The sequence below is a fragment of the Ictidomys tridecemlineatus genome, chromosome 4 (genome assembly GCF_052094955.1).
Source record: "Ictidomys tridecemlineatus isolate mIctTri1 chromosome 4, mIctTri1.hap1, whole genome shotgun sequence".
Classification (NCBI taxonomy): domain Eukaryota; kingdom Metazoa; phylum Chordata; class Mammalia; order Rodentia; family Sciuridae; genus Ictidomys; species Ictidomys tridecemlineatus.
This window is the reverse complement of record NC_135480.1, coordinates 173452460-173479589: the sequence shown is the minus strand read 5'-3', so window position 1 is coordinate 173479589 and position 27130 is coordinate 173452460. Positions and strand designations below refer to the sequence as shown.

The 27130-nt window shown below is 50.4% G+C and overlaps 1 protein-coding gene across 4 annotated transcripts in view; it reads left to right on the top strand.

Annotated features, from left to right (window-relative positions):
• Positions 1-17206, top strand: part of Cntfr (ciliary neurotrophic factor receptor) — a 37991-nt gene extending 20785 nt beyond the window's left edge. For 3 of the 4 annotated variants that reach the window (XM_005326215.3, XM_021726938.3, XM_021726935.3), the window contains 7 exons: positions 3827-4060; positions 10756-10873; positions 11038-11204; positions 12348-12511; positions 15830-16010; positions 16384-16552; positions 16647-17206. In XM_005326215.3, the coding sequence (XP_005326272.1) occupies positions 3827-4060; positions 10756-10873; positions 11038-11204; positions 12348-12511; positions 15830-16010; positions 16384-16552; position 16647 (1034 nt within the window). In that variant the 3' untranslated portion in view covers positions 16648-17206. The remainder of the gene's footprint in view (positions 1-3826; positions 4061-10755; positions 10874-11037; positions 11205-12347; positions 12512-15829; positions 16011-16383; positions 16553-16646) is intronic. The other variant, XR_013438159.1, reaches the window with a different exon arrangement.
• The last annotated feature ends 9924 nt before the right edge of the window (positions 17207-27130 follow it).

Below are 27130 nucleotides of genomic sequence, written 5' to 3'. Positions count from 1 at the left end.
ATGAGCACCCAGAAGTACATGTAATTGTGTGACATTGAAACACAGCGGGACCCACTGATGTCTCAGACATAACTCTTCTCATTCACACACATGTTGATTATGTCTCTGGCTCGAAATGATCTATGTCTCTCCCACTAGGGAGGGCATAGGATACGCGCATGTGAAATAGGAGTTGGGAGTGGGGCTAGGAGCTTGGTCCTTGTATGTTGTTGGGTAAAATGGGATCTCCTTTAGGAGACTTGTGGAGGTACAATTGAGGGCACCAATAGGAAACAGTGGGTAAGACTGCTGGTCACTTTCTACCCTCAACTTTATCCTAGAAGGAAGATGGGGACCAATGTGGTGGGACAGGCAGGGGAATAGCTGGGAGAGGGCTGGTGCACTAAGGAAGACCAGTCAGTCAGCTGGAATGATTGGAGGAGGGAGGGACTGCTCAGTGGCTGCTTCCCATTTTTCAAGTAAGAGAGCCCAGTCCTGCCCCCAGTCCACAGGACAGAGAGCTGTACCCTGCTAGGGAAACAAAATGCTCACTTGATCATCGGCCCTTGTATTGCATTTGAGGCAGCACCTCAAGTGGCCAATCATTACAAGGCTTAAACTTGAAACTTTCCTTGAATGAGGCTCCCTAATCTCCCCAGTAGGTTTAGTCCTGTCTCCTCTACCTTGGCTGGGTTGGGTATGGAGGATGGGTATATCTCTAGAGCCCAGGCTTGAGCAGACCCTGATGACTGAGCTCTGCTACCCTCAAGGCTATGAGTTCAGGAGGAGGGTTGTGGGTCAAGACTTCTGTGGCCTCTTATAATATCAACCCAGAGACCCAGAGAGAGCCTGGCTGGCCCCAGGGCTGCTACCTGGCCCTACACAGGGCCTGCAGTGGTCTCTTCCTGAGTGTAAAGACAGGTCCTCACATAACCAAGGCCCTGGCACAAGGCCACATTTCTGAGAGTGTGTGAGACCATTTTCTTGCATGAATGAGAGCATGTCCCTGTTTGGCTGTTCTTTTCTCTCTACCCTTGTGGGCTATGTCCTATGTGTGACATTGTCTATGTGTCTGTACCCTTTAGGGGCTGTATCCTTATGTTTGGAGACTATACCCCATGTGTGACAGATAGTATCTGTTTCTCTTTGTGTGTTTGTGTCCCTGTTATATGTCTCCCTGTGTGGGGGACCCTGTCCCCATGTAACTGTGCCTCTGGGTGATGATGCCCTTCATGTGCATGCCTGTGATCTTGTACCATGTATTACTGTCACTGAAATGGGACACTGTCCCTGTATGACTGAACCCATGTGTGACTGTAACTATGTGGATGATTGTCCTGTGTGAGCTGCTTCTCTGTGGGTGACCATCCTCATCCTGTGTGTGTGGCAGTGTGAAGTTGCTTAGGACGCCCAGGGGGACTGTTTCCGGCATGTGTTCCCCATGTGAGCCTGTGTGCACAGGTGTGAGGGAGCCGTCAGTTCTGTCCTCTGTGTTCTCCATGTCCATGACCTCATCCTGTCTCTGTCTCTCATCCTGGCTTCTAACAACCTTTTCACAGCTGATTCCTTTGGAGCATTTGTCACTGCGTCAGGGCCAAGAACCCCATCCTCCCCCTGCTGCTTGATTTAATTTCTGAAATGGACAACACATCAGTAGGGGCGGGAGGAGAGCTGTCCAGAGACAAAGGGTTAACTCCTTGCCATCTCTGGAGCTGATGCATGGCTGTTTGTGTTGCCGTTGTGTTATTGTAGCAGTCGTGACACTGTGATTGCCATGCCATGTTGCTTCCTCCACCTCTGCACTGTGGCCTGTGGTCGTCTTCTGTCATTGAGTTGTGTTTTCAGTCCCGTCCTGCCCTTCCATCCTTGGTTTGTCATTGTTGTCAAGTTGTGTTTCCATTTCTTTTATCAGGCAGATAAGGTGTGATGGGGAGGTGCCATCTCATGGATATTGTGACTGTTGTGTTGTTGAGTCACTGTTTCCCTATCTCTTGGTTATACCTGCACCCCCTCCCGCCAGACTAAAGCTCCATACTGGGTCCTCGTTAGTTCTGAGCTGCTGTTGATCGGTGTTAATGTGTTGCCGCTGGGACCATGATGGCCACACACCCTCCCCAACGGTCAGTTTTCAACCTCCTCCTCAGGCAGCTGGATGCAAAGTCTCTGCTTGGGGGGGTGGGGGCGTACAGAGAGAGGGGCTTGGCGTGTTTCCTGGAAGCTCCAGGTTTTTGGAAGGGAGGCTGGAAGGGGGCTCAGTGGCCGAAGCTGGTGGATTGGGGGGGGGTACTTGATGGCCTGAGTCTTGGACACTGGGCCTCTGGTCAGGGGGGAGGACCCCATTCAGTCTCTGGTCCAGCCTCACAGCTGTGGCCTCCAAGGCCCCCAGCCACCGCCCTTCCGCCCCTTCATCCTCTGTTCGACTGGTCCCAGGCCCCACAGACTAGTGGTCAGGGATGGCTGGGTTTCCTGCTTCCTTCTCCTCTGACAGGGACAGAGAGGCTCAGAGAGGGGCAAGACAGAGACAAGTAGTGAGTGAAAGAGACCGAGACACAGAGAGACAGGGAACAGGGACAGATGTTCCACCACAGAGAAACTGTCCTGGGGAGGGGGCTGTAATTAGTGGGTGGGGCTGCTGGCAGGCCCAGGGGGATCCCTGTAGCCCCCCTCTCCTGCAGTCCTGGTGGTGTTAACAAGTCTAATTAAGAGGCCACTGGCCCAACTTAATTGGCTCGTTAACAGGAATTGCCTCTGAAAATCCCCAAACTCAGCAGGGTGGCTCTCTGGAGGGAGATGTGAACTAGTGTTAACGAGGGATCCTGCAGCCCCCTGCTGCCCGCTTTCCTCCTCCCACCCTCATTCAACAGATCAGGCTGGGGAGAGGGAAGCATCTGCCCTTCCAGACTTGGGGGGGAGCGTATGAAGAATGTGGGGTGGGGGTGTCCTAATATTCCCATACGATCTCACTGGCTCTGCATGCCTGCCTCTCTGCTGCTGCCTGTGGATCTGCTTCTCTGACTTTCTGTCCCACTTGCTGCCTCCCCCACCTGGCGCTGCCTCTCGACAGGTGCTCCCTTCTACCCTTCCATCTCCAGTCTCCTGGGCTCAGTCCATCACGCCTGGGTTGCCGAGGCCGGGGCTGGGGTTTGCTTTTGGTTCTGACAGGCCCCTCTGGGGGCAGGAGAGGAATGGTCAGAGGACTCATTCTGTCCCAGCCCTACTTAACAGTTCCTGCTTCGCAAAGCTGACAGCTGCCAGGAGTTCCCCAGGGTTCACTTCATGGCCTGCCCATTCCCCCTTTTGCTGCCCAAACCCCCTGTGGCTGAGGGGGCAGAGCTGGAGGCGGGGCAGGCAGAGGCAGGAAGAGAGAGGGGAAGAGAAGAGACTGGACTGAAAGACAATAAGGGGGGGTGGTGGAGGAAATAGAGACAGAGAAAGGAGTTTGGGAGCTAAGCCTCTGGGGCTGGGCCTATTGGTGGCAAGAAGTTAGGGTCATGGGGGTCAGAAAAACTTTGTAAAGGACCCAGGGACTGGAGGTGAACTGATTTTCACTGAGAACGACCCCTCCCAGCACTACACAGACACGCTCGCTCTCTGTCACATGCACTGGCACACAGCCTCTGCTCATGCACACACATACAAATTTGGAAATGTTAGCATACCTGCATACCTGCCCAGCCACAGAGAAGTTTTGCACATACCCCATCTTGAGACATTTGCGTGGTCAGACACAGCCTCATGGCTGGACTCACACTGTACACCCTCACAGGATCTCACCTATGCACATTCACCTGGGGGTGCTGGGCATTGCTGTGACCAGCAAATTTTGCCCTGTGTTCTGCCCCCACAGAGACGCCCCATGTGCAGTATGAGCGCCTGGGATCAGATGTGACATTGCCATGTGGAACAGCAAATTGGGATGCAGCTGTGACGTGGCGGGTGAATGGAACAGATCTGGCCCCTGACCTGCTCAATGGCTCTCAACTGGTACTCCGTGGCCTGGATCTGGGCCACAGTGGCCTCTACGCCTGCTTCCACCGTGACTCCTGGCACCTGCGCCACCAAGTCCTGCTACATGTGGGCTGTAAGTGTTGCCCCTGACCTCCCATCTTCTTTAAGGCACAGACCTATAGCCCAGATCAACTCCCCTTTGTGTTGGATGGCAGGGAGAGGGGAGGGCCACAGCCTGACCCTTGCTCTCTGATCCTATCCTAATCTATTCTTCTGACCTCTGAGTCCTGTCTAGCCAAAGAATCCAGACCCCTGGACCTTTCTCCCATGTATCCCATCCCCATAGAAGTCTTAGAGATCCTGAAATCTTGTTCCCTGTGAGAAAATGGGCAGAGGGAGCCTGGTAAGGAATGGCCCAGCTGAGGCCTGGTTGGGAGGAATCTTAGGGTCACAGCTCTGAGCTGGAATGGTCTCCCTGTGTCTGCTCCCACTGGGATTGACCAGGGCCTGAGGAAGGAAAATGGGATATGTGATTATGCAGATGTAGGTAGGAGTACTCTGGAAGACCACAGAGTTGGAGGGAGACTTTCCAGAATAGGAGGCACATGGAGACACAGAGCATTTGGAAGATACCACAGAAACATAATTTCTGGCAGAAAGCTGAGTATACCTATGGGCCCCTGAGTGGGCATGAAAAGGCCACTTGGGCTGGTGTCAGTGGTGGAAGAAGCTAAGGGAGGGGTCAGGAAGCAGATGAAGATCCTGGAAGTGGGCTGGGATTGTGGCTCGGAGGTAGAGCACTCACCTAGCATGTGTGAAGCACTGGGTTGGATCCTCAGCACCACATTAAAAAAAAAAAAAAAAAAAAAAAAAGATCCTGGAAGCTAGAAAGTGATGAAGACTAAATTCTGTTTTTAAAGAATCCCTCACCCCAGTGAAGAGTGGCAGGTTGGATGGGGCAAAACCAGGGTAGGAATGAGGCTTAGGTGAATGCAAGAGAGATGATGAGGACCTGGAACTGGGGCATGGAGTTGGGGAAGTTGAGGAGGGTGTTTGGACCTGCAGAAGTTGATAATGAATTGGAGGTGAAAGGGCAGGAGAGTAGAGAGGGGTGCGATTGAGAGAGCTGAAGGTACCATCACTGCAGTAGGGGGCAATGGGAGGAAAAGGGGATGTGTTCTTCTTGAACAGTGTCTGGGTTGGGTTTCCCTAGAATCAGATTCCAAAATGAAAATTCATAAGCAAGTAGTTTATTTGGCAAGTGATGGAGATACCATAGAGGAATGTGGAGAGTGACACTGAAAAGGGAAGTTAATGAAGAGCAAGAGTTGACATTACCTCTGATATTACCTGACATATCCTGACATTACCTCTTTGTGACTGGAGCACTGTGGAGGGGACTCTGGGTGTGGATGCAGAACATGCACCTCAGAGTTGTCCTGCCTGAGGGTGAGGGAGCTGGGATGTTTATATAACCTCTCCTGCCATCTCCTGGGGTGGAGGTAGGTGCCTTAATTTCTCAGTACTTTTGGCCTCATGCCCCGGCAGGCAAAGCAGGCCTTGGTGGCCAGAGAAAGCTCTTAGGCAGATAACTGCAGAAGTTGGCAGTGAGAAGTGGTGTGGGTGAGGGACCAGCAGTTCCACAGATATCTGCTACAGATGTGTTGGTAGGGGTCCTTGGGGGTGGAAACTGGTAGCTGGTAGCTAGTAGATCCGAGCTTAGGGGAAAGGACTGTTCTAGAAATGGAAATTTGTGGGGCAGGGGGTTGTCAGCATTAAGACCATGGGAGGGGTGAGGCAGCCAAAGGAGAGACTGTGGGGTGAGAAAGGGACCCAAAATTGAGCCCTGAAGACTGTTAGTATGTAAGGGGTTGATAGAAATGAGCCACAAAAGGGGAGAAAGATGAGCCCAGGAAGGTAGAGGGAAGACCAGTGAGTGTGATTTGGAAATGGGGGTTTATGAAAAGCAGAATGTTGAGGTTGTTAGCATTGCTGAGAGTCAGGTGAGCAGGCATCCAGCCCTGGGCCAAAAATATCCACCAGCAAAGGGAGTGCTCTGAAAATCCTTATTTCTTTTCTCCTAACCCCAAACTCAAACTCCTCTGATATCATCCCATCTGGGATCTCCCTGTGGTAGGAAAGGTAGGAAATACCCTGTGGATATTTCCCTACCTAGGAAATGCTTAAGGGATCTTGGAGCAGGCCCTTGCCCCATTGTCAGAAGACTAGTCTAGAAAACCAAGTGAAATGTTAGGCTGGAGGGTTGCTCAGGATTCCCACAAAATAGATTTTGGTAGGGATGTACCTTTCCCCATGAAAAAGTGTTTTTAAAATTGGAGAGACGGGATTCAGACCAAAGATTTTAGTCTCAAGCCAAGAGTGGGGTTACCCCTGTAGGTCATACTGAGAATTGCAGGACCAGCCCAACAATCCTTCCTGCCCCAGCTCCCATCCACCCCACCCTGCCTCACATCAGCAATGGAGCCCTCAGCCTAGCCCTGGGCCTTTATCAAGTGCAGTGGGAGAAGGATGAATCTAGCTGAGCACCAGTCACCAAAACATCTGTCTTCTCAATTTGGGTCCCCAAAATCCCCTGGATGGATAAAGCTGGCAGTGATGGCTAGGGTTTGGTGACCTTGGGTCCCCATTACTGGTATTGTGATGTTTTTTAAGAAATCATTAGAGGTCATTGGTTTTTTGTTTTGTTTTGTGGTGCTGAGGATTGAACCCAGGGCCTTGTGCATGTGAGGCCAGCACTCTACCAACTGAGCCATATCCCCAGCTCATCATTGGGTTTTGAAGTAATGTCCAAAGTCATTACCCACAGGTCATGCCCTCAGCTGCCATGTTGTTATAGACCATTTAGTTACAGTGATTCCTGCTCCCTAGGCATCAGGGGTGGGCTGACCATACATTGGCTGTACCATTCATAACAGATATTTATCTCTCATTGCCTTATTTCCTTCTAAAGACCTGATCAGGGAACAGAGGATATTAATCATGATCGTCTTAGTCACTTGATATTAGTAATAAGAGACTGGATTTGGCAATACTCAATATTAAATTATCCTTTTTGCCAGCTCTTAGAACAGGACAAAGTAATCCCTGATTTATGGATCATTTAGATCAAAACTTATTTAATATTTATCCTAAACATGTAAAACTTTATGTCTATTTCCAACAGAACCTGATCATCATAATATTATGTTGGAAGACTCCTTAACCAGGCTAGTCCCTGAGCTACTTTCTCTTGCTCCACCTTTCTGCCCTCCGGTGGATCCTCAGAACAGCTCTAAGCACTCTCCTACCTAGGATGATGAAAGGACCCCCTACGTTAGGAAACGGGATCACAGTGTTCCTTTTCATAGCATCCTTTTGTTTATTGGACACTGCTGATTCAGTGTCTTTCTGATGTTAAGCTTAAACAAACCAGAGATTAAAATAATTTTTAAATGGATAGTTCCTTATCCAGTTTTTAAACTTTTTAGAATTTGAGAGTGGTTAGAATACAAACTGCAGACCCTCTGGTTCAGCACTAGTTTCCCCCCTTCCCAGTTTGCTCAGGAAGAAAAGAGTGGCAGGGAGAGGAGTGTGGTTGAACATGTCTGGGGAGAAATCATGAGTGGGAGGCAGGTGGGGGCATTGACAGTCCAGAGTTTGAGGTGTCTCAGGGGATGCCACAAGATGAGGTTGAGACTGGCTATGGCCTTGAATGCCAGGCAGGAGGAGGAGCATGGGTGTGGCATGGGCAGGGCTGGAGCAGAAGGGTCACCCCACCCTGCCCTGGCCTGATCCGGCCTGGCCCAGGGTGTGGGCAGCCTGCCCCTCCTCCTGCTGGGCCAGCGGGCAGGCCTCATGCGTGCCGGGGGCTCCAGCCCAGGCGGGCTGGCGAGATGAGAGGAAAAACATGCGGTTTGGTGGGCTGGACATGGAAAAACAAGCCAATTAGGAGGAAAACAAACAAACCTCAGGCCAGCAGGGGCACACGCACCGCGCACATGCACACACAGCCCCGCATGAGACTTAGGGACACCCTGCCATGGCTGACACAGTCACTTAGGCATCTCAGGAACCCCCACAAGGGGAAACTCAGGATGTCTGGGCATCTAGGAGCATGCCTGCACGCCCGAGTGTGATGTGTATACGAGCTTTTGCTTACACACTCCTTTTAACGTGCTCTCACAGCGTCCAGCTCACATGTGTGGACACACGGGGAATTTGGGGCGTCTTCCCACACCCACAGTTTGACAAATACACTCCGGCTTAAGCTCTATCACATATCTAATGTCTTATGTGTAGTGTAGCCGTCGCTGTGTTTTGGACACAAGGGCACATTGACACTCACACAGCCTCACACATATAACAATCTGCAATCAAACGCCCCCACCCCAGTCACCCGAAAGAGTCATCCAGCCCCACATGGCCTCCAGTCTTCTAGACAGCTCGGCCTCACACATGAAGTCTGAGTTACACACAGCACCTCACAATCACAGTGTCTTAAACAGCTTTTCCCCCAACTCACAACACACAACAGGCCTCCCGATCCCACGCTGTCCCACACTCTCACACTTGGTCTCTCACGGCACCCCCACCTCCACCCACCGGCCCCTCAGCTGGGCTCCAGCTGCAGCAAGTCACTCCTTTTCTTCCTCTTCTTTGTTTTTCTTTCCTCCTTTTCCCTCTGAGAAACCTGGTCCCTGTCAGGAAACCCAAGCCCTTCCTTGCTCAGGGCCCAGGGCCAGGCAGGAGTAGCCAGATGACAGACAAAGCCCCTGCCCGACCCCCCCCCCCCGCCCCGCCCCTCCGGCCCCCTGTGACCTGCCCAGTCAGAGAGAGGAATTGGTTTGAGGGGGAGGTTTGAAGGGGAGGCTGGCCGAGCCCAGAGGACAGTCAGGGGAATGAAGGAGACCTGATCAGAGAGGAGGCTAGCCTGGGCAGGGGGCCTGTGAGTCCAGTGCTGTGGCCTGCCCTGCCCTCCAGAGTCCCAGGCAGCAGGGAGCTGACTCTGCAGGCTTCAGTCACCCCCCCACCCCCCTCCCCGGCCCCAGCGCCCTTCTCCTTTGAAGCTGGGGTGAGGGGGGGTGGTGGCAGGAGGCAGGCGTGGAGGCTTCTCAGCCGACCTCGGAATGTCCTTTCCTCCTGGGGTGGCTGCCAACTCTGGCCTGGCCCAAAGGCCCCCAGAAGGCAACTTCCTGTGTCCTTGGCCGCCCCCCACTCCACCCCCATGCAGAACTCTTGACTGTGGGCAGACAGGGAAGGGACATTAAAGGTACACAGGATGAACATGGAATAGACAAGGGCCAAGAAGTCTCCCCAGGGGGAGTGGACAGTGGTGGGCAGAACACAGACTGGGCATTGAGGGGTCCCAGCCAGTGCCTGGGGAAGGGATCTGCCTCGTTCTCCGCAGCATCACCGCTCCACCTGCTACACTGAAGCTCTCTAGTCTCTCTGCCTTTTCACCTCTGCTGCTGCAAAGCCAGATCTGGGACTTGGGGGCTGTGCCCAGGCCCCCCTCTACAGCTCCAACACACTGGACACAATGGTTATACACAGGCAATCACAGAGTCACTCAAAATTAAGTACACACTATGGATTGAAGCCCAGGGTTCCCTGAACTTCACTATGGCCACTCTATAAGCATAGACATGCACTCCCCTGGCTTACTGAGCTGCCCCCTCCCACTTCCTGTCCACCTGTCAGGCAGGGGGCGGGGTGGGGGGAGGCACAGAAGGGAGGTGTCAGTGTCCCTGGAGCCACAGACGGACATTCCTTGCCTGGGTCAGGTCACAGAAGTTGCCTCCTTCCAGGAACCTGAGCCGCCTGTCCTCACGCCTTGCCCAATGCCTGAGGGTAGAACAGCCGGGCTAAGTGCTGACAGCAGCGAAAAGTATGGTTAGACAGCAGAAAGGACTTCCCAAGTGTGGTCATGTAGGTGAATATCCTCATTCTGGGGTTTATTCCCAACTCTGACTTGCAGTGTGACCCCCAAACAGGCCTTAACCCCTCTCTGGGCCTCCCTGTTCCAGAGTGAAGGCAGCTGCTGACCATGTCATGGGCTTCTTAAAGGATTTGTGATGAAGGAGTGGGGGGTGCTGGGGTGAGGTACACACCAAGGGAACAGCAGTTTCCTTGTGACAGACACTTATCTACATGTAAGTAGGTACACACACACACACTCAGATATGTACTCCAAGAGCCAAGCATACATGCACACACACATCTACATAGACATGCTCATACATGTCACAGGTCACTCGTTCATGTCACAAACATGCGTATAACACATATCCATGTGTGGACACATACTCAGAGATCCGCAATTGACCAGTGCTCCTGCTCTTGTGTAGCCTCCAGGCCCGTCCTCTCTCTCTCTACTGAGGGGAAGCCTGGGGTATTTCTTCTCCTGGAAGTACACCCAGATCACTCCAGCAACCAGGGCACATTCAAGACCCCCTCAGTCCCTTGCAGTTTTCCTTTCAGAGTGGACAGAGTGTGGCAGATGTGGGCTGGGGCTGATTCCCCCAGACATCACCTCCATCCTGTGATTGATGAGCTGAGGCCCACAACCCCCTGCTCCCCACAGTTCCTGCCTCCATTGAGCAGGTGGGGGGGGGCCTCCTCCGCACAGCCCTTGTTTTTCTTTAATTAAACATCTGGCTCTCTGTGGCCTGGGAAGACTCAGACCCTCGCTGACAGCCACCCCCCACCTTTGGCATTGATGATGGGGTGAGGGGGAAGAACTGGGGCTCTGGGGCCCACTTGTCCCCACACTATTGCAGGGGACTGGGAGCTCCAGGAATGTCCTGACCTTTCTGTCCTCAACCCTAGTGCCACCACGGGAACCTGTGCTCAGCTGCCGCTCCAACACTTACCCCAAGGGCTTCTACTGCAGCTGGCATCTGCCCACCCCCACCTACATCCCAAACACCTTCAATGTGACTGTGCTGTAAGTAGCTGCGCCTGTGACCGGGTTCCAGCCCTGACCTCTGACCTCACCTCCATTATGCCTGAGTCCAGACCTTAGCCCAGCCTTGGGCTTGACCTTCCCGCAACCTTTCCCCACTTGACCCTTGATGTTTGTAACAGTACCTGGGCCTCACCCCTCCCCAGGCACGGCTCCAAAATTATGGTCTGTGAGAAGGACCCAGCCCTCAAGAACCGCTGCCACATCCGATACATGCACCTGTTCTCAACCATCAAGTACAAGGTCTCCATAAGTGTCAGCAATGCTCTGGGTCACAACGCCACGGCTATCACCTTTGATGAGTTCACCATTGGTGCGTGTGGCAGTGTTGGTGGGGTCCTTTCTGCATACTCTAGTGGGAATTTGTAAGTGGAAGTATGTCAGAGGTGTGCATGAGTGTTGGTGGGGATGTTCACAAATGTGCACACGTGTCCATGGACATGCCTGTGACAGGAATATGTGGTATGTCTATACATGTACACACATGTGCTTGGCATATTCACACCTGTGGATGTCCTTTACCTACAGGGCCAAGAGACCTCTCCAGCAGCTCTTTCTATCGACTCCCTGGCTCCCAGAGCCTGCAGCAGGGGGAGGGGGGCAGGCGGGGCCAGACCCTTGCACAGCTGCAGCCTCCATCCTCCCCCACCCCACCATGCTAATGGCTTCCTTACGGCCTGTGATGAATGAGGTGTCAGAACAGGAGACAGGACTGGGACAGATATCGCCCTCTCCCCGACCCCCCATCCAAGCCTCTGCCTGCCCCTGCCCAATTCCAGGCAGTCTCCTACCCCATCTAGCCAGAACCTCTGCTGGTCCCTGCCCCATTCCAGGCAGACTGTGTCTTACTGTGCTCCACCAGACACTCTGCATGCTTCTGTCTTCCCCACCCACATCCCATGACTCGATCCCCAACCAGACTATTTCTCCATGAGCTGAACCCTTAGATGCTCTCATCAGATCTCAAACCCACTTCTAACCTAGGCATGTGGACTATCTTTTAACCTTGACCTACAGAGCAGCCTCAAACCCAGATTTCATCCAGGGGAGGCTATGTCTCAGGGAAAACCAGGCCTAGGGGAGTGTATGAGGTACTGGCATCACACTGACCCAGGTGGTGTTGGGGGTGGGGCATGTCACATTGGCATGGCTGACCCATCATGTAGGCTTCAGTACTAGAAAGGTGGTTAGCATGAGGATAGGGTTGAGATGATGGGATGAAATTTGGGATGTTGATAGCAAGAACTGGTGACCCTGCCTATAGTACAGTCAGTGGTGATGATGGGGATGTAACAGGTAAAGTAATGAGATGGTTGTTAATGGTGGTTGCCAGAACTGACAACAGAAAGGAGGGATGGTGACCATGATGATGATAATGGTAGGTAGTAGAGGAGGTTGACATAGTGGAATAGTTCCCAGAGATCCAGGCACTAACAAAGCTATGTCTCCTGAACAGTGAAGCCTGACCCTCCAGAAAATGTGGTAGCCCGGCCAGTGCCTAGCAACCCTCGTCGGCTGGAGGTGACGTGGCAGACCCCCTCGACTTGGCCTGACCCTGAGTCCTTTCCTCTGAAGTTCTTTTTGCGTTACCGGCCCCTCATCCTGGACCAGTGGCAGCATGTGAGTGTCCTGCCCTGCCCCGATCCTGGGTGCCTGAATTAGAGCTGTCTGACTTGAGAAGCAGGTGGTAGCAGCTCCAACATGGGTCCTGATAGCAGTCAGAGAGGATTTCCAGGGGGAAAAGGGACAAAGTGGGCCTGGGAGAATGGATGGGATTGAGGGGGATTGAGGGGGATTGAGGGAGGTGTCCTCAGGGGTTTCCAGTGAACTGCATTAGAGCTGTTGGGAACACATCTGTCTTTGGGTTCCCTGGGGTAGTGGAGAGCAGTGCTAAAAGGGAGATTTTCGTCTTACCTCTGTCAGCCCTGACCAGGTATCTCTCTTTATACTCTGATTCAGGCTCTGGGTCTGTGCTGGACCCAGTGGTCCAAGGGGCACAGTGGTCTTTGTCCTCAAGGACTCACAGATGGGCTCTAAGTGGTTGGTGTCAGATAGGCACTGTGGTCAGATTTGGTTCAGAGAATGAGGTTAGGCTATGACAACCATCAGGGCTTCTAAGTCAGATCTAGCTTAGGGGTCAGCTTAAGGTTATAGGTCAATTGGTGGCTTAGGCTGGGAACCATGCAGTGGACAAGGTACACTAACTATTTGGTCAGGCTGTGGTTTGGATACTAATCAAGCTATAATGGAGAGCTCTGGGGAGCAACCAGGGTTTGGGGGCACCCCTTGGGGGTGCTCTCATGTTGAGAGCCCAGAGTCCATTGGGCTGTGGGTACTCCGTGACTCTTGAGGTCTGTGGGCTAAGATTGGAGATAGGAGAGTGCTCCATAGGGCAGTCCAGGCTGCTCTTGGGGTCAGCCTGAATCCCTCTTATATCCACCAGGCTCCATCTCCATCTCCTTATACCCCTCTCCTGACTGGCCTTTAAAGTACGTAATTTGATTCCTGGGTGCCTGTCCAGGTTGCGGGCCTGGCCCCCACAAAGGCTGCTCACACGCTCATGTGTTCCCTGACAGAGTCCGGAGTCCCTCCCGCCTGGCCAGCTGCCCGCGCCTAATGCATTGCTAATAACCAGGGTCTAGTTTCACAAGCCCCCCTCCCCCGATAACGAGCTACAGGCAGCAGCCCCGCGTGTCGCGGCGCACACGCCTTGCAGTGGACCTGGCATGCTGCCCACCACACACACGAGAACACGTATGCACACACGTGCCTCTCAGCAGGATCCATGCTTCCAGACATGCATAGAACTAACATGCAAAGCCCATGCACTGACCTATACCATGGGCAGAATCAGCCTCCAGAAGAAGAAGGTGTGGAGTCTTCATGATGGGAACACATGTGGCCAATAGCACACATCCTAGCTCTCGTAGGCATTGGGGTTGGTTAGATTTATGACTCTTTTCAACTTGAGTTTTCTCTAAACAGAATCTACTCTCTCTAATCCTTGATCTTAGAGGCAGGTGTATAGTGGGGAGGGGGTATGGAGTGGAGAGCAGAGAAAAAACATCCCTTGGATTTTCAGGAGGAAAATACAGACCAGGAATTGCAAAAGAATAGGCACCAGAATGTCTGGCAGGGACTCTCTCAGCATGGTCAAGGGAGAGGCATGAGGACCTGGCATGAGTTCCTTGCATCACCTGCTTTGGTCCTAACTCAGCTAGAAGGCCTGGGGGCATGTTGGACATCTGCTGCAGCTGACCAGATGAAGGACTCTAAAGCAAGGTGGATGCCTGTGACTATGGAATTCCTGTCAGTTGAGGAGCCTTTCTCTTAAGGGAGTTGATTAAGGGATCAGTGACCACCAAGCATGAAGGTTTCAGGCCTAGAAGATGTGGCTGCCAGGACATCATTGGGTTCCTGGGCCATATTCCTAGAAGTATGGTACCATGAGCCCACTAATGAAGTGGCAATTTTATCTGTTCCCCTTGGATCTATCTTTTGTCATTGAGGAAAGATGAATGTGGAAGTCTGTGGGTCTGGCAGGAGGGAAAAAGGTCTGAGGGAGTTGGGGCTACTTAGCCAGAGGGGATCTTTGCAGAGCAGGGGTGGCAAAGATGGGAACTGGGATTCTAGCTCTAGGAAAGGAGAGTCTTTGGGGCCCCACTCATCTTCCAGGGCTGGGAGCAAGATTTACTGAGCCCAGGATCTGGGCCCAGTGTCTCTCAATATGTCCCTGACCTTGACCCTGGCCTCCCACTGGGTACCACAGGCTCAGCAGGAATTGGAGGGGCTTCTTACTCCCCTTGGCCTGAATGCACACACATAAATACATACTCTCTCTCTATATATATATCTGAAGGAGGACACACACACATACCTACTTGTATGCATGTACTCACAGCCTGTCAGGCCAGGTAGCCTAGACCCCAATTTTCTTGGGGAAAGATTAGAACAGGGACCAAAAGAGCCCTGAAGCCAGACATTGCCCAGAGCGGCCCCCTCCTCCGCCCCTGCCAGCTGCCCCTGTTTACGAGGCGGCTTAATGAGGCAGCGGGTGCCGCTGAGATGAACCAGAGCCCAGCCTGGGCCTGGGAGGGGCGCCGGACAGGCAGACCAGGCCAGGCTGGAGGGTTGGGGGGGAGACCAGCAGGATGGGGCCAGCCAGTGGGGGGTGGGGAAGCGATGCCTCCAGAGAAAACCAAACAGCTATCCTGCCACCAGAGGGGCTCTCCCACCCCTTTCTGCCTCAGACAGGTCTTCCTGCTGGGAAAGCCCAGCTGGGACTGGGCTGGTAGGTGCACTGGGCACCGGGGAACCTAGGCTCTGAACTAGAAGTCATGGTGACAGTGCCAGCTGAAATATATTTGGTGCTTTCCACATGGGGTAGTCTTCATTATAACCCTAAGAGAGAGATTTTTGTCACCAACAGATCAAGACATCAAACCCCATGAAAGCTAAGGTACTTGGTCACCTATCTAGTAAGAGATAGAGTCAAAACATGAACTCAGGCTGGCTCCAGTGTCAGTGTCTATGACCCTCTCCTACTGCTGCTTGGTGGGAGAACCTCTTGCTTCATTATTCCTGTCACCTCCTGGCTGGGACTGAGGTCAGGATTTGGGCTGGGGGTTGTGAGACAGCTGGGACAACAGCAGCATCAGAGCCATTGAGCAGTGTTGTCGTTGTCCCCAGGAGTTCTAGCTTCCCTCAAGGTTTAGTTACTCTCCTGCAGTAATGACTTCCATCCCTGGGCTCTCTGAGATAGCTTCATTCTCTTGCAGGAATATTCTCAGTGTCCTCCTTCTCAATCAGAGAAGCCCTCAGTCTCTCAAGGTTGTCTTCACTCCCTTCTTCCCAAGTGTCCTCCCTTTCTGTAGGGGGTGTCTCACTCTCCTGACCCCCAGAGGTGTCCTTAACCCTCATCCTGTGGTCTGGCTGCAGGTGGAGCTGTCTGATGGCACAGCACATACCATCACAGATGCCTATGCTGGGAAGGAGTACATTATCCAGGTGGCAGCCAAGGACAATGAGATTGGGACATGGAGCGACTGGAGCGTGGCTGCTCATGCCACCCCCTGGACTGAGGAACCACGACACCTCACCACCGAGGCCCAGGCCCCGGGTGAGCCTGCCCTCTGTCCCTGCATCTGTGCTGTCGGCTGGCCTGTTCTGTGGCCTGGCTCTATCCTCCCTCCAACTCCTCCCAGGACCGGGAGCCTCGGCTCCAAGGGTCTACACACACTCTGTGGCTGCCACATTCCTGTCTGTCCAATCCCTGTGTTCCTGGTCCTTGCTCTCTAGACATCCTTGCTAGTGATTATTGGGTGGAAGGGTCATTTATGAGCCTTAGCAGGATCTTGCCTAGTGGGCAAGGATGTTTGAGAGACAAGCCAGGAGCCATCGTATGGGGGAGGCAGCACCAGTTTGATGTAAGAAGCAGATCTGGGTGAGACCCCAGCCCTGGCTCTGCCCTGAGTTTCCCCCATGCTCCCCAGAGACCACGACCAGCACTACCAGCTCACTGGCACCCCCGCCCACCACGAAGATCTGTGACCCTGGGGAGCTGGGCAGCGGCGGAGGACCCTCGGTACCCTTCTTGATCAGTGTCCCTGTCACTCTGGCCCTGGCTGCCGCTGCCGCCACTGCCAACAGTCTCCTGATCTGGTAGGTTGAGTGAGGCTGGTGGGAGAGGGAAGCCTGAGGGGACCCCCTCCTACCCCAGCCTCATCCCTCACAGCCCCCTGCCCTGTCTCCCCAGAGCCCGGCATCCCATGAGGACATGCCAGAGCACTGCAGAGGAGCAGGAGGCCGGAGCTGAGCCTGCAGACCCCGGTTTCTATTTTGCACACGGGCAGGAGGACCTTTTGCATTCTCTTCAGAAACAATTTGTAGAGACCCCGGCGGGCCCGGGCCTGCCATCCCTTAGCCCCGCCACACCAAGCTGGCCCTCCTCCCACCTTCAGGGGAGGAGGACCATGCAGCTAACCCACCCACCAAAGACTCTCCCCTCATCTGCCTCCTCGGGCTGGACCCTCCAACGCCAGCGACTCCCAGGAGCCCTTGGGGGGCCTGAGGGGAGCCCTTCACATTCACAATTCCTCCTCCTGCCCCAGCCTCCTGTCTGTCCCAGGGTCTCTGTTGCCACCATCAGATTATAAGCTCCTGACGCTGGGGGGGCCCAGCCATCCCCCTCCCCCCAGTGCCCACACTTTTCAGTATCCCCACCTCTGCCCTGTTTTGTATGACCCTCCCCTGACCTTGTCCTACCCCACAGTATTTAATGCCCTGTCAGTCCCTTCTAGTCTGACTCAATGGTAACTTGCTGTATTTGAATTTTTTATAGATGTATATACAGGGGTGGGAGGGTTGGGGGGGTTCTCATTAAACGTCACCATTTCATGAGTCCTTGGAACAGAGCCACTTTGGGAGGGTACTGCTCTTCTAAGGACCCCCTCCACTTGCAGTCCTGGAGGTGGAAAGAGCCACGGTTGGGGAAGATGGGGAGAAACGGTTCAGCTTTCAGGCAGATGTACCTGGGAATAGTGTTCTCTTGAGGATCTGGGCTTCCCTGAGGTATACAGCCAAAAGGGAAAATATGTGGAAAATGAGGGGTCCTGGTTGGGGCTGGTCCCACATGGGAATATCCAGTCAGTCCTAAAGGTTACTGAGGTCATCAAAGGACATCTTCACAGCTGCCTTCCAGAAGTGCCCAAGCAGTGATGGAAGGTGAGGAAGCAGGCCTCATCCTTGGCGCATGTGTGTGTGCATCATCCTGCCATCCAAGAGAAAGTGCAGGGGGCCAGCAGGTCAGGCCTAGAGCTCAGCCAGGCCACAAGAGCTCAGAGCAGTGTTCTGGGCCTGGCCAGGCAGGGAGGATGCCTGGAGGAGGAAGCTGCTTGGAGCATGACTAGGCATTGGACCTGTGCTTCAGGTCTGGAATCATGGAGTACAGGGTTGACCTCCAGAGTTAAATTACAGTTAGGACTCAATGTGGAGCTGGAGATGGGCAGGGATTTGGTTTACACTGTGGCCAGTCATTAGTTCAGCTCTATACCCTGGGGTCCAAGGTCTCTCCAGTTGCCCCAGGCTTGCTCAGGTCCAACTCCCCCTCCCAGAAGACACCTCACCCTACTCCTTTAGCTGAGAATGCCCCAGGCTGGGACCAGGTTGACAGACCCTCTGACCTGGGAGTAGGGTGAAGGGGTAGGCCAGAGCCCAAGCCTGAAGAACCAGACTTAGCCTCGCTCTGGGTACCTGAAAGGAAGTGAGGTAGAGTCAAAGCCACATTCACACTGACCTGTACACAGACACGTCCATCCTGATGCACACGCCCTATAGCAGTTGCTGGGCACCATACCTCTACTAATCCCCTGATGCCAGTACAATCCCCATAGCCACCCAAATCAAACCCTTCTCCTCACACCAGGCTCAGAAGGTGGACACTCCTCACTGGTCTTACCAGGCCCACCTGGGCCCATGCCTCCGGAGGGGTATGTACAGTGCCTAGAACTGACAACTCAGGCCTGGACAAGGCACCCACCCTGAGTGTGGCCCAGGTGAAGGGCTGCAGAGTGAAGGTGGCTGGCTCTCCTCCAGGCCAGAGGAGAGAAGGTATTCCAGGTGGGCCTGTGGGAAGCAAAGGCCTGGTGACAGGGAGGCCTGTGGCTTTTCAAGCTGAACAGCTCCAGCTGTGGGAGTGCATTTCTCTTGGTTCACAGGAAGAGGCTCCCAGGATGGATATCCTGAAAAGAGGTTGCGTATCTGCCGCTGCCCTAATCCCCAGTTCTGCCCATTTGGGCTCCTGTGAGGTGTGGTTCAGGCTGGAATCAGCACTCCAGATCCAGCAGGGGTAGAGAGAGCAAGGGGTTGCTAACTCTTTTGCCAAGTACATTGCATTCCTGCGATGTGTTAGAACTCTGTCTTCTTCTATCCTTGAGGTAGCTGGGTTGAAGTCAGAGGGTCTCTGGCCTGTGCTGCCATCTTGCCTTGAGAGCCTTGGTCAGCCCTGACTCACCCACCGCCCACCCAGGGCTTGGGCACCAGCAATCTGGCCTCCATTAGCAACATGGGAAAGCAATTACGTGGGGCCTGGAGAAGAGGGGGCAGAAGGAGGGGAGGGGGCCTGCTGGAGACTTGGAGGCCGATGGAGGGGAGACAGGGGTATCTCGCTGCACCCAGTGCTAAGAGAGACCCAGTTCTGTCCCCAGCCCCAGGTGGGGCAGTGTCCTTGCCTCTGTGATTATCCCTCCTTGCAAGTCCTGGCCCCTCAACCTCACAAAGGCTGTTCGCCTTGGAGGGTCTTGGCTGCTGTCGGCTGCTGCCTCCCTTGAGTACTGTCCTTCACATCCCTTTCCTACGCTTGTTCCGGGGAGCTGGGGAGAAGTATAGACATCAGTTCTTGGAGCTAAAACAGAACCCAGAGAATTAAAACACTACTGAGGGGTAAGGGGACAGGAAGGTTGGCTCCCAGAGCCAATGTGCAAAGTGGCTCAGTGGCCCAGCTTTCCAGTGCACTAGTTCTATTTGCTCCCAAAAAAGGTACACTGGGGCTGGGGACGCCCCTCTACATCTTGTTCTGTGAGCCTCTGGCCACCAGATCTCTGCCCAGCATAGCTCTGTTCCCTTCTTACCACTCTAGACCCCTCTCTATCTCTCTCTTCTTGCTGAACCTGTTTCCATTTCTATATTTGTCTCTTTTTGTCCCATTTCTCTCTCTGAATATACCTTTGTCTTGGTCCCTATCTTTGTATGTCACTCATCTCTGTCTCTCGATATGTCTCTCTTTTGTCTCATCTCGTCTCTCCCTCTTTGTTTCTCTGTCTGCATCTTTGTATCTTTCCGGTCTCTGGCACCTTCTCCCTACCCACCACACCCCCATCTGTTTCAGTCTCCGCAGGTATTTCCAACCTCATCTCTGTGTCTCTGGATCTTTCTCTGTCTCCATATCCCCATAACCATCTCCATCTCTTCCCCCAACCTCTATCATTCATTAAATTCTTGGCCTCCCTCTGTGTGTTCCCACCCTGGTCAGACCCCAGCCCGTGGCCGCTGCTCCTCTTTGGCCTGAGCCAGGGCCTGTCCTGGATTCTGCTGCCCCCTCTCGGCCAGCTGCCTGCCCTTCATTCCTGCTTCCAGGCTGGTGGCTATCAGCACTGAAATCCCACATCTGCATCTTGGCAGCCACCTATGAAAGAGTGAACCACTAGGCAGGACCCCTTCCTGGGAAGTGTCTGGCCCCAAGAACTCCCCAGAACAGGGAAGCTGAGTACCTCTATAGGTCAGGACACTGAGAAAGTTCATTCTCACGTGGGAAGAACAGAATACGTGGCTCCAAATCCCAACTATGCATGTTGAACCTGAATGTCTTTATGTCCTGAGGCCCATGTGTCCATTCTGCCCATAGCCCAGAGCCTTGGGACCCTCAGAAGGTGCCACCTGTCTGGGAATGCAAGGCTAGAGCCCTAGGAACAGGAAGAATTGGGGCATGAACCCTCCCACTCTTACCTTTCCTTAGAAGAGAGAAAGGAGATCTGAGGAGTGGGATGGGAAGGACCTTATTTGATCGTACCACTCTGATAATAAGGAAGGCTAATCTGAAGGGGAGTGTGAGAGGCCTGTGTATCAGGATCAATATGAGGGAAGCTGGTCTGGGACATACTTCTGAAGAGCTCTTGTTTGAAAGGGTCAGTCTGAGGAGGTAGATCTGGTAGGTTTAGTCTGAAGGAAAACTCATCTGAAGGAACATGTGTCTAAGGAATAGGATCTCCACCTGGTACTAGTTTGCCTGGAACTTTCCCAGTTTTAGCACTGAAGATCTCAATTCTTGGGAAACCCTTTCACCCCAGGTAAGCTGGACAGTTGGTCACCCTGAGAAGGCCTTGTTGACTACATGGGCCTGAGTGGGCAATCTTTCTGGAGGACATTTGAGGGGCCTAGTCTGGCAGGTCATTTTGAAGGGAGAGGCTGTTTTGGGCGGGAAGTTTGGGCAGGGACCAGGCCAAGGAGATAGATAAAGTCCTTCTAAAAGGGCAGCGGCTTGGGGAGTGACCACCAGGGGGCAGAGCAAGTTTCAGGCAATTCAGAAGAAATGGCCCCAGAGAGAGAGCCAGATGGGTGGGACTGTATACAAAGGGTGTCCACAATAGCATGTGCCCTGTGTGCAAATCATGGAGAGGGTATGTAACTGTGCACCGTTTTTATGTCTTTGAAAGGCTTTTAATAGACAATGCCTGGTGTGGCCAAGGCCAAGGCCTTCCCTGTAGCTGTGGGGAACACAGTAGGAACCTGATGGAATTCACCAGCACAAGGAGGCAGTGGGAGTAGAGGAGTCAAAGAAGGTTCACTGAGAAAGGGTGAGGATGGGAGGAGAGATAGAATCAGACTTCCTTGCCCTCTAGAAGTTTCCCTGAGATTCCAGACATAAGAGCTAAGTGCTCTAGTCACACTGAGGGCAGCTTCTGTACCTGCCTATGGGCTTCTTTCTGCCTGACATCTCTCACTTCTCTATTGCTTCATCTGGATTCTCCCTGCTCCTTAATAATTGTTGCTGTACTCCTACTTCCACACGTTGGTTCATGATGCGCTTCTACTCATGATGCCCCTGTGAAGCATCTGAGGTCCCTTTGACACGGTTTCCATGATACTCCCTGCTCATCCCCTCTCTACCATGGACTAAACACCCACTATATGCTAGTTCTGGGGGGCCTTGTCTCATCGCGGGGACATGAAAGTGCTGGGGACTGGGGCTGCCAGAGTCTTGCCCAGATGAGGGGAGCCTCAGGGAAGAATTATAGATAAAACAAGATTGGGGACTTCTAGGATAGGACAAAAAAGTGAAGCTGTCACAGAACTTTCCACCCCACTCCACTAATAAAATGAACAAAAACCAAAACAAAAATGCTGCAGCAAACTAAATTCCTTTAAATATGATAGCTAAAGAAAACAACAGAAGATTCTGGTACAATAAATGAGTGGCATAATTATTCCAAAAAGTAGGACTGAGAAAGGGTAAGACAATAAGATAATAAGAATTCTCACTAGGGCCTGGGGTTGTAGCTCAGTGGCAGAGCTCTTGCCAACATGTGTGAGGCACTGGGTTCGATCCTTAGCACCACATAAAGATAGATAAACAAAATAAAAAATTAAAAAATAATAATAATAATAAAGAATTCTTACTAGTAACTTGTAGAATCTGAGAGAAGTGGAAGTGACTAGTAAGGCTTAGAAACATTTTGGTATTATTATTTATTATTATTATTTTTTTTGCACAGAAGCCACCATGTTCATCCATAAGACCTCAGCAAAGGCAAGCACTTGGCATCCTTCAGGGAATGGGCTTGAGGTTGTGGGGAAGGGACAAGCCTATAGGAATGGAATATGCTTCACTTCCCAGGTGGAACAAGACATCTGACATAGTCTCAGAGAAGGGACAATACTCAAGGTCAGCAGGAGCCCCAGTCAAGTCATCCTAAGGCTTTGGGATTGTGGTGTGTTTTGAAAGCAACAGCCACAGTGGGGGAATAGCTTAGTTGGCAGAATGCTTGCCTAGCATGCATAAAACCCTGGGTCCAATTTCTAGAACAACAACAACCAAAAAAAGAAAGGAAGGAAGGAAGGGAAAAAAAGGAAATAAATAAAGAAAGAAAGAACTCAATAGTTAGCTTCCAAGGAGACTCAACAAAGGTCTGCTAAGCATAAACCATGACAGATAAAAGAGGAAAGAAAGCAAGGCACAGTGGCACACCTGTAATCCCAGCTACTCAAGAGGCTGAGGCAGGAGGTTAGCAAGTTCATTGCCAACCTGGACAACTTAGACCCTATCTCAAAATAAAAAATATTTTTAAAAAAAGTGCTGGGGGAAAAAATCTAAAAAATAAAAAATGGGGGACTGGGGATATAGCTCAGAAGTAGAGCGCCCCTGCATTCAATCTCCAGAACCAAAAAAGACAAAAAAAAAAAGAAGAAAAAAGAAAAGAACGGAAATGGCATGGCCTTTAGGCACAAAGACCATTGCCAAAATACAGGCAAGCAAAAAGGAAAAAGCTAGGGTAGGAAGGGAGGGAGAGAAGGAAGGGAGCCAGCAAAAGAAAGAACCCAATCTAGAAGAAAATACAACTGAAGAAATAAAAGCAGATTTCTAGCAAGTCCTTCCTGTCGAAGAAGGTCTTATTTATAGTATGAAATCAATAGTCTAAAGAATCAAGAACAAGGTGACAAAACAACAGAATGGGATGGACGCAGAGATTAGAGAACTGCGGGGGCGCGGGGAATGATAGAGGCCCCAAATAATATTACAGATATAACAAACTAGAAACAGCAAAGCAGAATAGATATATCTAAAAATCAAAGTAATGTGTAGGAAAGGTTTAAGATATTGAGGGTAAATGTAGTGGGAAAAAAATAAAGATATTAAAGCATTTAGAGAGAAGGTAATAGGATGAAGACAAGCTACTATAGTATAACTATTAGCAGCCCTAAAGTGGAGGTTTCAAAAATGGAACACAAAAAGATATTAAGGTGAAATACTGGAGAAATTCCCTAGAATGAAGGAAGAACTGAATAGTCAGCTTGAAAAGACACACACCAAATACCAGAAAAATTCATATAGGATAACTGACCTTAAGACACATTGATTTAGTTACCAAAATTTGAGGATAAAGTAAGAATACTTCAGGCACCTAGGCAGAAAAAATAAGTCACTTACAATGAGAGGAAACGCAATCTACTGTCAAATTTCTCCAAGGTAACATTTGATCAACACTAAGATAATGAAGCAATATCTTGCATGCCTGTGATCCCAGCTACCTGGGAGGCTGAGGCAGGAGGACTAGAAGTTCCAGGCTAGCCTAGGCAACTTAGTGAGACCCTGTCTTGAAATGAAAATATAAAAGTCTGGGTGGGAATATAACTCAGTGGTACAGCCCTTGCCTAGCATGTGCAAAGCCCTGGGATCCATCCCCATTTCCACAAAAAATAAAAATAAAAAGATAATAGTACAAAAAGAAAAGAAAAAGAAAAAAACTATCCATGACAAAATCCAGTCAGCCAAAAAATTAATCAAAACCAGGAGCTGAGGACGAGAGATCCATGGTAATAGTACTGGTGGTGACATTAATTCCATTTTGGTTAAGATTAAACTGTGGGAGTTTTAGTTGCAGAACAGAATGTAAATATTATAAATCCCGATAGAGTAAAAACAACGTTGGCAACATAATCGGGAGTGGAGAGGGGTGGAAAGGAGGGCAGAGTACTGATCACATTTTCTTTTATAGTTCAGAGTCAATTAATAGTATATAAATTTGAAACATCATAATAAAAATCCTCCTCCAACCTCTTAATCAAAATCATTTTTCTAAACTCAAGAGGAATGACTGTTTTTTGAGGTGAAGTAATACTTAGCTTAGGTTCAGTTATTCTTTCATCTTCAGTTTCTTTTCCTCTATTAAATTCAAGTAAAAGTACACTTTCTACTTTTGGTTTAATAAAAATAGCCTCTATAGCATGTCCTGTTAGGACTATAAGAATAGCCCTATTCCTAGATATTTTTTAACTTGTCTGGATCTCTCTCTGCACCTGTCTCTCTCTTCTTGTCTTTCTCAATGATTCTTTATACCTGTAATATGCTTACTAAATATAACACCAATCATTTCTGGATGGTATGATTGAATGATTTATTGTATTTTTCTTTGTATTCTTTTGTATGCTTTATAGATAACTTACTAATAATAAGCATGTATCTTTTTTTTTTTCAGTCTACTTTTACAGTGTTTACCCATGTCTCCATCTAGGTCTAATGGCAAATCACTTAACGTCCATGAGCCTCATATTCCTCATCTTCAATCTGGGGATAACTAAATTTACATTAAAGGGCATTTTTAAGATTGTGAAATAATATGCCCTCCCCAGAACCTGAGAGTATTACCTTATATGGCAAAAGGAACTTTTACAGATATGATAAAATTAAGGGTCTTGAGATGGGAAGATTGTCCCAGATTATCTGGATGGACCTGATCTTATCAAAAATGGTTCTGATAAGAAAGAGGGAGGGGGTATCACAGAAGATGCTGGATGGTGAAAGCAGAGATTGGGGTGATGTGCTTTGAGGATAGGGCAGTGGTCCATGAGCCAAGGTGTATAGGCAGCTAGAAGCTGCTAGAAGCTGAAAAGGCAGAAAACAGATTCTCAAAGCCTACAGAAAAAAAAAAAAAAAACAGAATTGCAGACACCTTGACTTTAGGCCACTGAAATGGATTTCAGACCTCTGACTTTCAGACTGTAAGAGGATATCTGTGTTGTTTGAAACCATTAAGTTTATAGTAATTTGTTATTACAGCAGCAACAGGAAACTAATATTTATACCTTCCTATGTGCTTTTCCCTTGGCCCAAGTTGACCTCCTAATCCATCTCTTTTATCCAGCCAACTCCTACTTATTCAACATTTGATTCAAATTTCCCTAACACTTCCTATCTTCCACTGTTTCCCAGAGTTGGGATGTGTGTCCCCCATTGCAGCACTTGCCACTCTGTCATAGTTGCTCATGGATAGGTCTCACTCTATCTCATGGTCTGTGCTCAGAAAATGACCCAGCTTAGTAACTGATAAATGAATAGATGAATAAGTGAGGGTTAGGCAAGTAGTAGGAACCTTACAAATATCTATTACTCTCTTTCCTTAGTGTCAAGATCTCTATTTTTCTTCTTCTTTTCCTCCTCCTCCTCCTTTTTCTTCTTCTTGTCCTTCTTCTTACTCTTCTCCTTCTTCTTTCTTCTCTTTTTATGGTACTAGGGGAGTGAACCCAGTGGTGCTCTAAGCTACATCCCTGGCCCTCTTTATATTTTTTTACATTGAGACAGGGTCCCACTAAGTTGTGCAGGCTGGCCGCATCCAGCTCCCTTCTCTGTTTCTATCTAGGTTTCTCTCCTACCAGACTGTCTTCCACATACACAGATTCTTCCAGTCCTAGAAAACTGATCAGTATCATTGGTTCAAAACACATTTGCTAACCCTGTTTTGTGACTCTGAAGGTATGTTTGTCTTTGCACATGTTGTGTCATTGAGGCCTATGGACTTCTTTATGTGTGTTTTTCTGGATACATGGTATTTGTGTAGTTCGACATGTATCTCTGAGTGGATGTGTGTTATGTGCATGCCTATGCCTGTGGGTAGGCTTGTTGTTGCCTGTACATATGTATTTGCTTGTATAATGTGTGTCTCTGCTCTGTGAGCTGTATATTTGTGTCTTATCAGTGTATACAAGAAAGGCTACCTTTTGGTTTATGCGTCAAGGGATTTGACCCCCTGAGGCAAGGGTTAGTGGGCCAGGATAATCTACTGAGATGTCAACTGAGTTTTGTTCCAGACCCAGTTTTCTCTTTCCTATCTCATGCAGAAGGCTGGCCCTTTTTTCTCCCTAGCTCCTAGTGGGGAGTATTTCAGGCACAAGGCATCAATGTCAATCTCAGACATCTTCCTGACTCTGGCCTTCCGGGAGTCTAAGCTGTTTTTGTTTGGTTTGGTTTGTTAGCCGGGATTGAACTCAGGGGTGTCTAATCATTGAGCCACATCCCCAGACCCCTTTTCATATATATATATATATGAAAATATATATATATATATAAAAAAAAAAATATATATATATATATTTTTTTTTTAGACAAGGTTTTACTAAATTGCTTAGGGCCTGACTAAGTTGCTGAGGCTGACTTTGCACCATCCTCCTGCCTTGGCCTCCTGAGCTGCTAGGATTACAGACTTATTGTGCTCAGCAGGCCTAAGCTGCTTCTTCTTCTTCTTCTTCTTCTTCTTCTTTTAAGATTTATTTTTTTAGTTGTAGTTGGACACAATACCTTTATTTATTTTTAGGTGGTGCTGAGAATTGAACCCAGGGCCTTGCATGTGCTAAGCGAGTGCTCTACCGCTAAGCCATAACCTTAGACCGAGGCCTAAGCTTCTTGAAGGAATAATACTATAGAGAGGAGAGAAAAGACAAAGTAATTCAGAGGGTCTTTCTTCAAAACAGAGAGGGAATCTGTATTTATATGGGCAAGGGGACAACCAAATACCCCCTAGAGGTACCCCAGGAGTGAGCATCGTAGGCTTAGAACAGAGAATCCTGGGCATTGAGCTCCCCAAACTGGGGCATATCAGCAAAGATCATGTAAATTGCAGCATAAAATAAGGACCTCTCCATAATTGGGGAGGATGGGGTGAGGAGGGATCTCAATAATGACCTTCCTACTAC